The sequence below is a fragment of the Hirundo rustica genome, chromosome Z (assembly GCF_015227805.2).
Source record: "Hirundo rustica isolate bHirRus1 chromosome Z, bHirRus1.pri.v3, whole genome shotgun sequence".
Classification (NCBI taxonomy): Eukaryota; Metazoa; Chordata; class Aves; order Passeriformes; family Hirundinidae; genus Hirundo; species Hirundo rustica.
Genome location: NC_053488.1, coordinates 6,685,285 through 6,702,784, shown reverse-complemented (window position 1 = coordinate 6,702,784; position 17,500 = coordinate 6,685,285). Strand labels below are relative to the sequence as shown.

The following is a 17,500-nucleotide window of genomic DNA, read 5'->3' as shown; positions in this document are numbered from 1 at the left end:
TTAATACAAGCTTTTCATCATCACAAAGTTAAAAAGCTAGTTACCAGTAAATTCTTTTCATTAGAATAACATCTGAAATTTTAAGCAGCAAGATAAACAATTATTACCCATCAAAACTGGCTGATGTGCAGTGAAGTACCATTTTTAATCTTCAAATCCAGTTTTAAAGCTAAACTAAAGATAAATTATTGAAAAACAACTTCATTTATATAATGGGTTCACAGCAACTTATTTGTTAATGCAACTACAGCTACTGTTGAATGGTAGTGAATGAAATACAGATAATTCTGTTGTCATGAAGAAACTTAGAACAGTATATGGTAGTAAATTTTTGTTTAAGTCATTGACCTCAAACGAGTTTTTAAATGTTGTCATATTGAAACATACTTTTCAGTACCTATTTTTCACTGTGATTTTAACAATCAGTTATGCTACATTACACTGTTTTCTGAACTGTACTACTGTTCCATTTTTAGCTTTGCAAGCTTCAAATTTACTGCTTTATGCTTTTGACTAAAATTTGAGGAGGTAGTTCTAGGTTCAGTTACATGGGTAGGCATGGCCTAAATGTTATTTATTTTAATTTTTTTTTAATTAAATTTTATTTAGGCAATTCAGTCATAGGAAGTTCTTGAGAGGAAGAAGACTAACTGTTTTGATCTCAGTCATGTTAGATTTTCATTTCTCCTTCTCTGTATTTTTTTCATCTAAGAACATTGCAATCTCAAGCAGTGATGCAGCATAGTACATTCTTTTGTACTGCTCCTAAAGAGAAGAAAAATTGTGCAACAATTTAATATGAGTCCAAAGGGACTCTTAATAGTTGAGTGGTCTGGATTTGTTTAATTATTGTTGACCTTGTTACCCTTCAAGCACTTCAATAACCAATTTATTGTCTTGGGAAGGGAGCTGAATCAGGTAGTGTATGAAACACCTGATTTAGAAGTACAAAATGGTTGTTTGCATATCCAGGAACAGAGGGGTTTTTTTCTATATGCCATATTAATTTTTCTGCTCCATGATAACTATTAGAAAACAATTTTCATTTCCTGTGGTAGTAACTCCCCCTGAGACAAAAGGGTAATCTACTAATTGCTATTTAAAGTATTATTAGATGTGATCAAGGCAGATAATATTCAGTAGCTGTTAACAGAGACCAATATAATCCAGTATTGGTAGGGTGAACGGAACTTCAGTGTGTGAAGAACACTGTGTCTGAAGCTGTAAGGCATTCAGTGTGACCAAAGGTGTAGGAATATAACAGCTCTTGTGTATAAACACTTTAATGGGTTGAGCTGTTTGTAGACATAATAGATCTTATTTCTAGGTGGTGCAGTTTTGTTTAGAAGAATTAGCAAAGGAATAAACTAAATTCCCTGATTTTTTTTAAACAGCATTACTGTACGAAAAGATGCTACACCAACATTCTGTTCATCATAGGTGGAATACTAAGAAAACACGTTTATTTAAAAGAGTGGCTACACTTCTTTTTGTAATGTCACAAGCTTGATGCATACAAATAATGTTTTTAATATTTCATATGTTCACATTTTGTTTGGCTGTTTCGCTGGTTTAGACTGCATGTGACAGTGTACTGTGTAGTATAATAGAACAGTTTTTTGCAGCCGTAAATAAACTACTTCATTCATAGCTGAGTTTTCATTTAATAAAACTTTGAAATGCTGTTCTAGGATTTTGCCTAAGCAGATTCCTTTGGTGGTTTTACATGTCTATTAACAATTTTTTTTAAATAGTGATTCAGAGGATGTTAAAAAGAAAGCAGAGGGAATTTCCAGAAAGAGAAGCACATCCAGTTCCTCTGATACAGAGGACACTTCATCAGAAGAAAGTTCTTCAGGCTCCAAGTCAGAATCTGACTCTAAAAGTGACTCTGAGTCTGGAAAACCTAGAAATGCCACCTCTAGTAAGATTAGTAAGGTAAAGTATGTTTTTTTGAAACCTCTATAAAATATGAAAATGTGTAGCTAACCATCCAGCCATGTTTCTTTCTGTCAGAATGAAAAAGTAGTAGTTTTATGAATACCTAAAAGGATCCAGAATTTATGAAAAAAAAAGTTTATATGAAAAAAAAATTTTACTTTTCATCGAGAGACCGGTCCAAAGGTTGTTTTGTAGCTTAAGCAAGAGCATTTTTGTAACAAAAAACCCTATGTCAGTTTATAGTTTTATATTATTTTTACTCCGTATAGATGAAGAAGAATAGAATCTAATTATTTTTTATACACAGAACCTAATATTTTTTTTCCAATAATCCATTAATCTTTTAAAATAAAATTGATTGTTTTTTAATTTAATTTTTAGGTTATTGTTGAACTGGTGAAACATAATACATGGATGTTGATGGTTATTTTTTTAAAATGGAATCTTAAAGTATAGCTATAGTGCCTGGGTATGAGAGGAAAGAAAACCAAGAACCAGATGTTAGTACGTTGTTTCTTAACTGTTTGAAGATGTTCTAATAGAACTCTTACCTTAGTTTTTTCTGTTAAAATTGAGAATAGTGCAGTTAATGATTCTATAACTCAGATGTATGTATAGATTAGTAGCATTAATATTCCTAATGAGCAATCAAATTTTACGTGCTGTCTGTGCTTGATATGAAGAGTTCTGTTACTGCAAATTCAGTTAGCTTTCTTAAAACAGGTATGAAATAGCAAGCTTTAGAATACATGATTTTTTATTAGTTTCAAAATATGTGAAGATGCAAATGTGCAACAGAGCCATTCATGTGCCAGTTAAGACTTAATTGCTTACCTTATTGAAGAAAAAGAGCTTAAAAAAGTTCACTATACTCAAACTAGCATTATAGGACTAACTATACATGCTATTAGCATGAATCGGTTACTGTTTAACCACCTGCCTTTCATTTAAAAATAAATAAACGAGGAACATTTTGCAAAATCTGTTCAGGAAGAAGAATAAATGAATTTATGACACTTACTCTTCTGTTATCAAGTACTTCCTGTGCATTTCTTTCCCTATTTTTACAAAAAAAGTGTTGAAGGGTAGAATTGTAGCGTAGAAGTTTCCATTTTAATACCAATACGTGATATTGAAAATCAAGTAAAACTAATGCATTTTAAATCAAGCTAAGCCCTTTCGGTTAGGACTCCTATATAGATGGCAGAATAGTCAAAACAGACATCCTTTGTTGCATTTCTGGCAATTTTTGAAGCTGGTGGATAGGTGTGTTTTGACCAGTTAGGAGAGAAGGCTGTTACTTGATTAAGCTGTTGAGATGTGTACTTACTTTAATTAATTCCTTTAACTCATATTGTTCATGATCTTTGCTTTGTAACTTCGTAGGCCTGCCTAAGAACTCCTTAAGTTGTGACATTAACTTTTAATCTGTTCCCGTCTTCAACCAAGTAGAACAAAAGATGAAGTGAGGCTGTATTGCTTGAGAAACAGAGATGTGTTTCCATGGTTTGATCATTGTTTCCTGTCCAGATAACACGTTGGATAATACACCTGTGTCAAAGGTTTTTTCTTCTAGAGCAGCCAAACTGGATCTTGCCAAAAATTGGTAGCACAAAAAATACAACTTAAATCCTCTCAGAATAAACTGCTTTGATACTAGATAGGACATGAATTAATTGTAACAGTTTGCAGCTTCTCAAATCAGCATGGTACTTTTTCACCAGAAAGTAATACGTACTCCGCTTGGTTCTGAGCAGGCAGTGCAAAGCTATGTTCAAACTATACTATCTTCTCTCTGCTGCGTTTTCCAGTTTTCTCAGGATATTGACACTGTGCTGATATTTTCTTTCACTACAGTTTTCTAAACTATTTGGTTCTTTCACAGGATATGTGAGAACTACTAGCATAAAGAAGCTTTTTGTATTTTAAAACAGCAGAATGTGTGAAGTCAAATACACTGAATATGAGAGCTGGAATGTCCAAGAGGCTTGAGATTGAATTGTTGAAGTCAATGAAAAGTTGTCAAGGTCTTGGATTTCAAGAGAGGAGAAAGAATATTGCAGTAGTTCTGGAGTCTTACTTGATTAAGAAGCACCTAAAAGGAAATGTGTTAGGAACAAGAAGTTTTTTTAAACAGTTGACAGAAGAGTTGATAAGAGTAGAGTCAAAGGATAGAGGGGAAAAATTGCAAAGCTTTCAAACATCACAAAAGACATTAAAACAGATAGCAGTGGGTTTATGTGCATGGTGGCAAGAAAAGTAGCAAGGAGATTACTGGAAAGAAGAGACAGCACTGAGCTCACTGTGCAGAAACTAGATGTTCCTTAAATGCTTTTTCATTTAGAAATTGGCGCATTTAATATAAGGGCAACAAACTATGGCTGATGAATTGTAAACAGCAATGGTCATATGTAAAGGAACAGAGGTAGTTAATTTAATGTCCTGAAAAAGGGAGGACTATTTGCAGTAGATGATGTTAATCCCTGGAACCTTGAAGGTAGTTTCCACTTAAACCATGTTCAATGCCTCCATTCGGGTGTTTCTACTACTTGTTTATTTTTAGACATGTAATTAGATAAGGAGGTGGGGGAAGAGAATCACAAGTATTTTTTTATTAAAGGTGATTGCTACACTAACTAGCTTAATAGGTTTTTATGAGAGAAACTGGTTTTGAGCCCTATAATGATAGATGAAGGTGACCGATGGTAACCTAGATAACACCTTCCAAGCTGGAAAGAAAAAACAATTTTTAACAAACGTTAAAGAAGATTGAAGTCTTATATATAGACCCCTTGTGTGTAAGGTACATTTTAAAAGAACCATACATATATATTTTTCTGTTTCCGTCCTGACTTATTTTTCAGACCGCCCAAGAAACAGATGGTTCCTGCCAGGCTCTCAGAAGTGCATGCTTTATTCTGATAGTTTGTCATCAGAAAAGACATTCCTTATGTTTTTCTGCTGTCGTGTGTTCTTAATTTGGTCAGTCTATATGGGGAGATTATTCATTAGGATTTCCTTTTCAGTAAAACTGAAAACGATTTTCTGAAATACATATTAATAAAAGAAGTTGTGGTTAGTGAGCTCTATTTTTATGGTTTCTCATTTTGCCACACATTATGAACTATGTTACATCGCTGATGTTCTGGCTGATGTTTACCATTCGATATATATTGTGTTGGGTGCCATTGCCATGTTCTGCAAAATTTTCATAATAAAAAAGGTTTTATTACATTCACAATGGAGCTTAATTTCTACATATATCCATGCACTTACTGGCATTAAAATACACTACAAAAAATTCAGATTCTTTCCCTGAATATATTATTAATGGTTTAGTATTTTCTCTCCTGACAAATTGTTTTGAAAAAGCTGTTGTGTTCACTGTAATTGAGCTGCAGTGAATAGAAAAGTCATTCTCTTGTACTGCAGTCTTTTATATAATTTTGAGATATGGATAGTTTGAGGTGTTCCGATACATTTTATACTGTAAGCATAAATACTGTAGAGCCAAAATGCAGATTTGAGGATGATGCATGTATAAGTAGGTGTCTCTACAGTGGGATTTTAAAATCAGCTACTGTTGACCTCCTTCTACAAGTATAATACAGTCACTCAGCTGTTAAAAACCTGATCCACTATTTAAAAAATATACAAAAACAAATTGTCTATCTTTCTGCCTGATCTCCTTTCAAGTGCTAACACAATGGAAACAGTGGGTGATCTGTCAATGCATTTGGATTGTCAGTGATGGTTTTGTATAAATATTGGGAGGATAAGAAATAAAATTCGCACAGCAGAATATGATTTCATCTGCCTTTTCTCTGCAGCTCCATGGCTCATGCTGCGGTGTGAAATTCTCATTTTACACACTTTGCAGGCGGAGCACATGAATTATGCATTGAGCAAGAGAAATCTCCTGCTTCAAGTCCTATATGCATTTACCAGGTTCTATCTCTATTACCAAGATGAATTGCAAATGGAGAAATGTTTGATGGAATATACCTTAACTTCTTTGTTTAATATTCTGCTTTTCCCATAGTGGGCTTTCTTGGTAGAAAACTGTTTGGGTTATATTGTAGGCTTAGTTTTAAGAAAAAAAAAGAAGAAAAATTGTGTTACAGAGAAATGTCAGACACATCAGAACCTTTTTATTGTCTTGATTTCAAATGCAAAGCTTTTTTTACTCAATCAAAATATTTGCAGTCATTGGCTATTTATTGGTCATAGATAGCCAATCAATTTTCTTTTATTGGAAAAAACAAAATAAAAATAATCATGTTTGTATTAGGCAGGACCCACATAAATACATTTCTTTGGTGCTTTCTACAGAATTACACACAATTAATGTCCATGCCCATATGTAGAAAAACATTTAAGCATGAAAATATTTGCATGTTTTTGTGTATATATAGCGCCCAAACACATATATGAGTAGCCCAGTATTTTCTTAAGCTTGGACACTCAGTTGTAGTTGTAAGTAAGACACGATCACACTGAAACATTAGCTTTATCTTGATTTAATTAGTTCTTGATTTTACATTTTCCACATGGTAGGGTCAGGTTTGTGCATTTTTTACCTGCTGTTAGGTGGAATTGTTTGTTTGCTTGTTCTTTATTGTTAACTGATACACTTAAATACAGTCTTCTGATAAGTGTATCATTTGAAAGTTTTCCTTGCCATACATTGATTCAGTAATTTTTTTACTTGTGCCTTATTTTAGGACCATTTTATTTGGAAGCATAAGAAGTAAATTCTCTTGAAGGACTTTTTCCCATTTTTAAATATTTTTAATGTGGTAGATTCAAAGTAATATCAGTGCAGGGATGGATTTCACGTTATATAAGTACACATCATCATGTGTATTTTATGTACTTGTTACAGAAAAAGCAGACTGAAGTGTACTTTTGGTATTATTTATGACTTTGAATGCCTATCATAGTTGTCTTCAGTAAACAAATTCTTTTGCAGTGACCCAAAATTTTCTAGAAACTTGTACTGAAGCATATTAAATTCTTATCCTTGCATGGCTCTTGTGTGGATTGAGCCATTTTTTGACACTTTTAATTGGCTGCATAATACAAGGAGATGGAGACATCCCATCTCTGTGGAAATATTTAGCAAATATAAAGCTGTAGCTTTGAACTTCAATGGTTGGAGGTAGAACTGTATATTATGGATAAATGGGGGCAGAGGGCGAAAGAGTTCAGAAATTGCGGATATTTTTTTATATATTTGCCTTTTGTTTAACTGAATTCTCCTTTAATCTGTTTTGGTTTCCGAAGATTTTCTAGTTTAGGGAAAAAGTTGTGATGTAGTAAAAGTGCTGGAAATAACAGCTAAACCCAAGATTCAGGGCTAAATATTCACCAAATGATGCTATAACGTGGCTCGGAATTAATGAGAACGATTGTCACAAAATTGTGACAAAATTGTGTCTCTGACATGAGTAATTTAAGTAGAACTTGTAGCTTATGAAGTACACTATTTGTCCTTATTTCACAGATTAAAAATAGAAGTAGCCAAAACAAGCTAAGTGAGTTGTTAATAAACACATCTCAAAAGAAAAGCCTGGTAGTTGTGAGCAGAATGGAATTCAAGAAAGTTGGTTTTGCAAGAGTGCCTCACTAATTCTGGACAAAACATATAAGAAACTGTATAACTTCAGCATCATTTTAAAGCTATTTCATAATACTTCCTTTGTCCAAAGGAGTTTTAGGTTTCAGATTAATCAGCAGTTGTAGAACATTCAAAATACCATAGTGATAAGGACCATCAAAGTATGGTGATGTTAAAATAACTTTTAAGACAGTGGCTCCTGTTCTTTTCCATGCACAAGATGATTCTTCTCCCAGAATACCTGAAGCATATCTGTAGGGGTCATGTAAGTGACCAGTGTTTGTTTGAGCCATGGTATTTAGACGAAGAACATGATAGGTGGTGTCGTCATGCCTAAGATCAAACCTGGTAGTCGCTAACATCAATGGCTTCAAACAGCAAGAACATTGGCTATTTTCTTTCATGTTCTTTGGAGGGAACCATACAATTTCTTGCAAAATTAAAAAAAAAAAAATAAATTCAGTATTATCATTTGTTTGCAACTGACTGTGAAGCTGAGAGACTGGAAGAAAGGGAATGGGTGCACCTTGAGAAAAGAAGTGTCATTTTATTATGTGGTGCCAGTTAAAGTGGTTCTAGCTGTTGCGTTGACTCCGAGCTCTTCTAGAAATTTGTATCCTGAGTGTCTGAAATGGTCAAGAAATGAAGGCCTAGATGGGCATAGAGAGATCTACTGATTTATTTAGACCTGATACTTTATTAGAAGTGGTAAAATAATCATATTTGTATATGTATTTGGTTGTCATGTACTGTTTAGAAGGAAACACGTAAACTAGAAAGTGTGACTCCTGGAAAGACTACATTTAAATTACTTACAATAACTTGGGGAGTGAGCAATGTCTTAAAGTCTGAAGGCAGTTAACATTTAAAAACATATAAACATATAAAAAAATGTCAGAGCCTTCTGCTTGTTATGTGAGCCAGAGAGGATGGTGGTAGAAGAAATTCTTCAGCTGACACAAATGAAATGTGCATTAGCGTGGGTAGGAACAGCAGGATGTCAAAGCTCTTTGATACACAAAGGTTCTGGCTACATCTGAAAATCAGTACTTTACCCTAAAACACCCTCTTGGCAGTCTGTACTGAGCTGTAACACGCTGAATTCTAGACATACACGGTAGGTATGGCCAACATTGACGAGATTAGCGCAGAACTTTTTATTTAGGTATTGCAGCAAATTTTGTTGAAATACTCTGTCAGGATACTGGGATTGTTGGTTCTCTAGTCTTTACTTAAAGTACAGCCAATTCTTATTATTAGAACTCATCTCAAGGCTAAAAACTGAAACTTTTTTGTTGATAAAAATTAACTTTCTGTTAAAAAAATCCCAGTAGATAATTGGACAGAATTCCATGCTCCTAGATAAGTGCAAATAACACTGTATTTCTTATTGAATCAATTTTGACCTGTTTTTCATATGAAAACAGAAATGTTACTACCAAATCTTTTGTCTCAAAGAGATAGCAGCTTTTTTTTTTTTTTTTTAAATGGTCTCAACAGAAGTATCCAAGTGTTTTCTATGTAGCAACAGTGATTAATATTAAATGAATACAGGGGCTACAGAAATTCAGTTGTGGAATTTTGGTTCAGTATAACTATATAAACAAATCTTTCTAAGTAGGTGAATTCTCTGGATGCCAAGCTCTGAAAATGGATACATTTTGCTTCATGAAAGTAGTAAAATAAATGCACTTGCATTATAAAAATATTAAATGCTTTTCTTTTGCTGATACCATGAAAAATGAAATATTTTTCTGTTTTGACAGAAAGGAGAGAAATCAGTACAAGATAGAAAGACTCCGAAAAACCAAGACATGTTTCTCTTAGATTTAGATGATTGTAAGTATCTTGATTAAAGGCTCATTTTCCCCAAGGCGTAAATTCTGTTCAGTTAATTCAATGAATTTAATTGTCTGAAACATTGATTCTGTTAATTTTTTGTACCAGTTTCCTGACAAAACAAATGTTTAGACTGTCAAGTTATTTTTAAGCACAGTTATTACAAGATTTTGTTTTATAACTGAGAAACTGTTTTGAAATTTGGGATTTACCACCATATAAAACATTTACTTTGAGAATTTGTATGTGTCTGGACTTGTTTTCTATTAAAGTGGGCTTATTTTCTCAGGTAATAATGGATGTTATTTGTACAACACTTGTGCAATCTGTGAGCCAATTATGCTATTATGTTAAGATGCTAAAAATCACATTTCTGAAGAACAGTGTGCAATGGTACTCTTGTAAGGGTAAGAGAGAGCTGGCGCTTGTCTTTGCTAAGCTTGTAGTACCCTTCTGAAAGTTTACTTCTATAGGTGTAGCACATCAGAATTTATATTAACATGTACATTGCATGTAGCCTGTAAATTAAAAAGTGCTACATATATGTAGCATATTCAGTATGTATCAAACTGAAGGATAAAACAGAGGAAAAATGAGAAAGGAGGAGAAAATACTTTTAGAGTAAATCACATGGTCTGTACTTGCAGAGTTGTATTTTCATTGCTTGTTCTGAGTATTGGGGCTATGTGTCTGAAGAGGTAATCTTATATTTAGAAACATATATACAAGAATATAACATGTAGATGAGGACATAAAACCTTTTTTGTGCCGTGAAAAAAAATCATTGTCTTTCTCAGTATCTTAAACTGTTTTTCAATTTAAGTATCTTGCCCTTTTGATTCTAGTCTGTCCTGTAACAACTCCTGTGGCAGTTCCTACAGCAGCTGTTCTATCCCCAAGTTTAGCAGCAGACCTAGAGGGATTAAGTCTGTCGAGTTCATCAGTCATTGATGTAAGTAGCCTTTAAAAAGGGAGGGTGCATTTCAGTTTAAGCATTTCACTTGTTTTGAGGCCATCATTAAGGTGTTTTTTTTAAAGTTCTTTCACCAATAAAAATCTTAAATGAAGTTACGATTTACATGCAAGTCTGGTAGCATTTTTTGGTCTGTAATTTCATTCTGAAATGTGGAGAAAAGTATGAATGTTGCATGTCTGACAGGGTTGCCTTCAAGGACTTTTAACCTTCTCTTTCAAATTGTCCTTTTCTTCGCCTCAGGGAAACTTTAATTCAGAAATAAAGTATCCAAACTAGAGTTCTTTCAAATAATTGATTTGCTGCACTTTCAAAAATAAACTACAAGAATATCACATACTTGCTGATACTCAGTCTGTTTGTTTACCATACATGCTTCCAATCATGACATTTTGCTACTTGGAAGTAATTTTTCATAAATATATGAAACATAGCCCCTGGGTGCAAATAAAAAGGATATGGATTTACAATCAGTGGTGTATCAGTATATGTCATGATTCATTCTGTTAGTGCTTTGTAGCACTTTCCATTAGGGAATCTCAAAACTATAGGTGTAATTAAGGTTAGCAAACTCATGGAGGTACAGAGTGTTCTTTATTGTGGGAAAGGATAGTAGTTTGTTCTCTTACACTTGGGTTCTTTTTAGTGTTTTGTCTGTGTCCAATTTATATTTGCAATTTAAATGGAAGTTGCAGTGATATAACATAGGGTACATATCCTTGTGAAAATGGATGGAAGTGACCAGACAAAATACCAGAGAAACAGGCATTTTTTTAACCTACCCTTGTTTCTAGTGATGTTGGTATCTAGAACCTGTGCTGCAACTTTAATAGTCGGTGGTAACCTATTTTGTGCTGCCACAGGAAACAGTAGTTTGCAACATCAAACATTTGTTAAGTAAAGGAGCTACATGAGTGATTTGACTCAAGAAATAGAAGACCTTTGCTTATGATTGTTTCATGTTTACAAGCCTCAAGATTTGGTGTTGAAATGGCAGACTCAGTTAATTTGTTGGATATTAGCCTTATCTAAGAGAATTGGCATGTAATGTAAATTTCAGGCAGGCCAGTAACAATCCATGGTTATGCAGTCACTACAAGTGGTGTATAGTCATCGATGTATCACACAGTCTGAGAATACCAGAAATTCTCTTCTGTGTTATTTTGTAGAGCAGTATACAGTGTTCAGTGGCAAGCCTGCGTTTAACAACAGCTGGCTGCAGTGTTACTCTTTGATTGCACAACACAGTCGCCTCTTTGCCATCCTTTATGGCTTTGACAGCTCAAAACACAAGCTGTCATATGTTTACCTGGCTCTGGGTTAGCTTAAGAATGACTCTGGTGTCTTTGGTTTACTTCAAAGTTATCACCTTTGAGGATAAATTAGAGATAGTAATCTGTAATGCCAGAGGCTTAGGTGCCCCTGCTTGCCAATGTCTTTATTCCTTTCATTGTCTACAGTACGTAACATATATTCCACTCCCATATTCATGCTTTCATCATGGTTGTCACTGTTCATTTGAAACTCTTCTCCCCATTCTTATGAAGACAACTACAAACGGAGCTAGAGAGATAAACAGGGCTAGAAGGGGTAGGCTGAAGAACAGAAGTTGTTCTGTATGATGACTGTGCAAAATGCCTCCGTAGTATTGCTGAGGTCTGGTAACCAGCAAAGAAACTGGAACATTTCTTCATTCTTTCTGCTCTGTAGAAGAACCCAGTTCATGTAAGAACTAATAGTTTCTGCCTGGATAGTGATTACATGATTTTGTCTTAATCCGGTTTTCAGATCTAAGCTCAGCTCTCATTGTCATTAATAGTTGCAGACGTACTTGAGGTCCTTTGCTGAGTTTTCTGCACCAGGTAGAAACAGAAATTAAATACTAAGGTTAAACTCATTCTTTCAAATTATATCCATATGGTTTTAAAAGTCTTAGGTGTGTGCAAGTAGTTAGATAACTATCATCCCATGTTGTTCAGCACCACCGGGTAATTGTCAAAAAATAAAAATATAAAACTGGCTTTTAAGATTTTATGTGGGAATTTGCCACTTCAAATAGTATTTTGAATTTATTCTGTGATGGCTAATTCTAAAAATACTTCAGAAAACTTCTTCCTTCATTGTGAGAGAAAATGAACATAACTGTAGGGCACTTGCCAAACTAACAGTGAGAAATTAATTTATTGCTAGGCAATAGAAAGCATGGAGTAAAAATAGGTAAGTACAGTATATGACCCTAATATCAAAGAAATGTAGCAGCCACTTATCTTGGAATATGTCAAGCAGTCTATTATTCAAATGATTCAGCACTGTAATTGGATACAGCTTTTAGAAAACTTTTAACTTCCAAATTCATAGCTGCTGAATGTTAGAGAAAGCATAAGTACAAGAATGGTTTTACAGTTACGGCAAAACCTACAAAACCAAAATATTCTTTAATAGAAACTGCACAATCTAATGCTGTGTCCTGTGGCTCATTTGTTTTTATCATCATGTTTACATACAGTACATTTCCCCCATATAAACGCATGCATGCGTATTATAGTTTGTTCCAGGAAAAACAAAATTCTCTTGTAATTCGTGGATGACCTTCTTCCAACTGAATGCAAAATGTAGGAAATCTGTGTGCGTGCTTCTGCCTTGGTACATGTGGTTCATCTTCAAGTTTAAGTGAACCAGGTCACTGAGGTCACTGAGGACTTCTGTGGGGATTCTCATGGTATGCAGGCAAGTGACAGCAAAACTAAGTGCTCGAGGAAACTGCAGTTGGCGTTGATTGAGTTTCAGATGGATAATTTGCAGTTTTGAAAAATATGTGAAGGTGCAGTGTGAATGAAAAACAGGAGGCAAGAGAAAACTGCAAGCTGTCAGTGTGAAGCAGTTACTGGAAAACACTGGAAATGGATGTCCCCAAAAGCAGGGGTAGCAAATGAAAAAGGAGGAATTTAAAGCAAAACTCATGACTGTCCTAAGGACAGGGAGGATTATAATCTGGTGCAATAATTAATATTTCGAGCAGAAATGGTGAGAGGAGGGAGAGGAGAGCTATAGTAATAGAGAGAAGCCAAAGAGGGGAGTGATCAGTTCCTACTTGTCACACAGCTGATAAGAAAAAAAAAGCTAAACCACCTGTTCTTTTCAGATTAGGATTTTAGATAGTAAAAATGTACAAGCAACTACTCTCCTAAATGTGGAGACCCCTGAGTATGCTGCATAGGGTAATTAACTGGTAAAAATGACACATGCTTTTATGAATAAAATTAGTGAGAAGGAAATATTACTTTGATAGCAAGAAATCTGTTATGGTTCAGAACAGTATTAGTGCAAGGGAGAGCTGACAGATCTGTATGAGCTCTAGTGAGAGAAGCTGGATGAGGAAAAAAGTGTGTGGCTGTATGGTCTTAGTTGAGTATTTAAGGGGAGAAGATTGTTTTCCTTCCCCAAATAGAATAGCTTGGGGAAAATTTCAGGGGTGGCTAGGAAAACCCCGCAAAAAAAATGCATGTACCAAAGGGAGGGGTTACTCTTATTGTAATGGGGAAGTGCTTATAAAAAAAAATTGTTGTAGCAATTCAGACTTATTATCAATTATTCTGCATGTAGAATCAAGTTATAATTGTAGAAGTTGTACTGCTTTACTTACTAAGGTTTTATTCGATATGTTCAGTGTTTTTTCATGGTAGTTGTTGCTTCCAGTGGTATGTTTTGTTGTTCTTTGCTACTTGGCCATCCAGAGAAACTGTTTAGGAAGGGAGGAGTAAATTATCTTGTTTTCCGTTTCATATCTTCTAAAGAACTTTTGACCAATCTACACTTTGAGAGCTTCTTTGGAGTGGTGATGCATGAAGAAGAAATAATAGCTTTTGTCAGAAGTCAAGGTCAAGCTGCAGACCTGTCAAATCAGGTGATAAATACATTTAATTTTAAATTGAGTACAGACTTAGAGAATTCCTTGAGAAACAGTAAACATGAACTCCCTCAATATTTAACTGAAGGTATTTTCAGACTAGGAGAGCACCTTAAATAGTGTTTTATTTCTAAGTTGTTGACATAGTCTTTAGAGGGGAATACTTTCTTCTAATTTAGGTGGCTTTGTCCATTTAGGCTGTTTGTAATTCCACTATAACATGTTTTTAGACTGACTCTAAAGTATATTCTTTTCTTGTTTGAATCATCTCTGCTTAGAAGTACTGGGAACACAAAGGCTGCAATAATGGGTTATATAACAGCTCTACCCTGGTATGCAGTTTGTAAGAAAGGTTGGCATGAGGTGTTTTAAGAATTTTCAAGATCAGTAGAGAAATAAATGGTAGTTCTTCCAAATAGTTATTGGCATGCACTTAACTTTATTATTATTTTTTTGGAGCCTTTGCTAGCAGCAATTATTCTTTAACTATATACATTTGTCATTCAAGCTCTGGTCTGAGTGCTTACCTCAGGAATGGCTGCATCAGAAGAAACATTAAATTGTTATTGTGATGAAAGAGACATAGTGCAACCACTTACTATAGCAGCAGATTGGTGAGCAATGGTGCTCTTCTGCCCATTGTTCTCAGGCAGATTTTGATCAACTACGATTGTTTTTCAAATAATTACTTTTACATTTCTGTAAGTATATCCATACCCTCTTAAGGATGCTTGTAAAAATTTTTACTTGGGCAAAAGAGGATGCTTTTAAATAAGCTTTCAATATTAGCCACGTCTTCTCTTCTATTGTAAGTTTTTGTAGTTTTGTGTTAAGATAACACAAGTGTATTATAGCATTATATTATTTTTATAGCTTACCATTTGCCCTTTTGTTTTTTTGCTTCCCGTAAGAAGTCTTGTCCCTTTGCTGTTTCATCACAACATTTTTCCTATATATTCAGTGTTTTCATTATACTTCTGAAGCCCATGTTTTTATATACGGGTTGAAATTGGGAAGTTTGTTGTGGGGAGGTGATGGGAGAAACTGTGCCATAAGGCAGTCTACATGTATCCTATTCCTGTGAACGCTTATGACTTTGCTTGTGCAGTTGCTCACCACAACTGCACATTAGGCAGTTCTGCAGTTTTCAGCTTAATTTTATGAAGGTGGGGTTTTTTTTCCATATGGAACAGTCTCTGTTGTGCCCTACAAGTTTTGTAACTGGCATAAGGCATAATTGAAACCGCGTTCTACAATGTATATTAGTAGGGTGCTGGGGAGAGTTTGTACATGTGAAGTAAGTGAAAAGGTGTAGTCTTAAATTTAGGAGTTAGAAAATAACTTTTTCTTAATGCCGCCCAAAATTCAGCTATGTGGCTGATTAGGTGTGACTGATGTGACTGACTTGTGGGAAGGCAGTGTGGTCCAGTGGTTACAGAACGGGGTGTTACATATGGAGAATGAGTTCTATTTTTGGCTTACTACTTGCTGTGTGATCTGGAGGGAGTATCTTAATCTTTTAGTTTTCCATTTGAAAAATGAGGATAATGATGCTTACTCACCTTGGGAAAGCACTTAGAGTTCTACAAATGAATGTAGCTGCTCATCAGCGGCTATTAACTATTGCCAAGCTAGAAGAAGAAACAAAATAAAGACTCCCACGTACTTTTTTGTTCATGTAAAATTGCTGTATAAGTGGATGTTCTTAAAATGGTTATAAAGAATATGTGTAGCTATCAGATGTTTGAAAGCTATACTGTCCTTTCAGAAATTACCTCCACATCTAAAAATGTTAGCTTGAAAGAAAAAAACCCCTCCCTTGACACTTTTTTTGTCATTTCACCTCTATTCTTTAGTTATAAATGTATTTCTGATATTTAATAATGTTTAAGCCTTAAAAATACATATCTTATGTTTATTAAATGCATTCGTTCTTAAAATCTGCACTTCAAAATCTCCGGCTTATTTTCTTGAAATAAATTGGAGAATTTTGTTTGGAAGTTCAAACAAAGGTGTTTGTTCTAAGTCAGGGATAAGTTTCTGATGAAAGAGAGTGGACCAAATAATCATATGCTCAGTCTGAGAGGTATGTTATATTTCTGTTATGTATAATATAGTTTATTTAGTTAATTACTGGTTCAATTCTAGATACTCTTCAGAATGTGTCCTTTATTTTTGCTTTTTATATATATATGTATATAATGAGATACTATTTATAATTATATAAATATAATGTGTAAGTGTTTAGCAACTTGTATATTAATGTAATTGTATTCTGAATAACCAGATTAACTGGTCACTGATTAACTTGATTCAGTGCTGTATTGCTATTTTGCTGTTTTGTTGTCTTTGAGTTACAAAGAATAAGCCAGAATTCAAATGTTGTATTTAAAAATAGAAGTACCAAAATAGCAATTGTGGGGATATTGCAAAACAGAAGCTCAATTAAATAAGCTACTGTGAGGAGATCTTTTTTGCCTTCCATTAAAATTCAGTACTGTCCTTAAAACTAATACAACTTTTTTTTTTTTTAAATTTTAATATAAGGAGATGCTTAGATCTATGGCAGAGTTTAAAATAATGCTTCTTTTTCTTTCCAACATGAAAAATACATATATTGTGCTCCTTAAGATAGGGCTGCCATAAGCAGGCTTGGTGCCAAGTGTTTAAAAACAAACATGTGTGATGCATGATGATGATTCCATAAGTTACTCTTTAAATTTGTGTTGTGGTTATGTGTGTAAAACAGAGTCTGTATGTGTGCTATGTTCTCTTAACTCAGACAGAAAAGAGAGGTAACCTAAGCTGAATTTTTCTGTTACTTTGTCAATAAATAGCTCTTAAAAATTTCAACCACATCTTTCTAAGGTAACATTTACCTCCTCACATCTTTAGCATCTATCAGACATGACATGGGACATATTCATTGACCCTAAAAATTTTCATCAGTCTCATGCAGTGGAAGGGGGCAGCCCCAGCCAGACAAGAGGCTCATTTCAATTTTAACGGCTGTAATTAAAGGTTAATTCACTGAGTCAGGATTAACGAGGAAAGTACAAATGATAGGCAAGCAGCTGCCTTTATAATACAGGATCAGAACAATGCAATTACAATAAGAATTAGAAAAAACCAACTTCCTGAAAAGGTTCTGTAATAAGTGAACTGCATTTCTCTGTTCTTAATTGTGGTACTTTAACATGAAGATTCTGTGCAGCATAGT

General features: G+C 34.3%; 1 protein-coding gene across 3 annotated transcripts in view; it reads left to right on the top strand.

The window, feature by feature from the left end:
• The window catches only part of AP3B1 (adaptor related protein complex 3 subunit beta 1), a 156,220-nt gene that overhangs the window by 93,909 nt on the left and 44,811 nt on the right, over nucleotides 1-17,500 (top strand). For all 3 annotated transcript variants that reach the window (XR_005704410.2, XM_040090051.2, XM_040090050.2), the window contains exons 20-22: nucleotides 1,755-1,938; nucleotides 9,328-9,400; nucleotides 10,246-10,352. Coding sequence is in view for 2 of the 3 variants with exons in the window: in XM_040090051.2 (XP_039945985.1) it covers nucleotides 1,755-1,938; nucleotides 9,328-9,400; nucleotides 10,246-10,352 (364 nt within the window). In the remaining variant the exon portion in view is untranslated. The remainder of the gene's footprint in view (nucleotides 1-1,754; nucleotides 1,939-9,327; nucleotides 9,401-10,245; nucleotides 10,353-17,500) is intronic.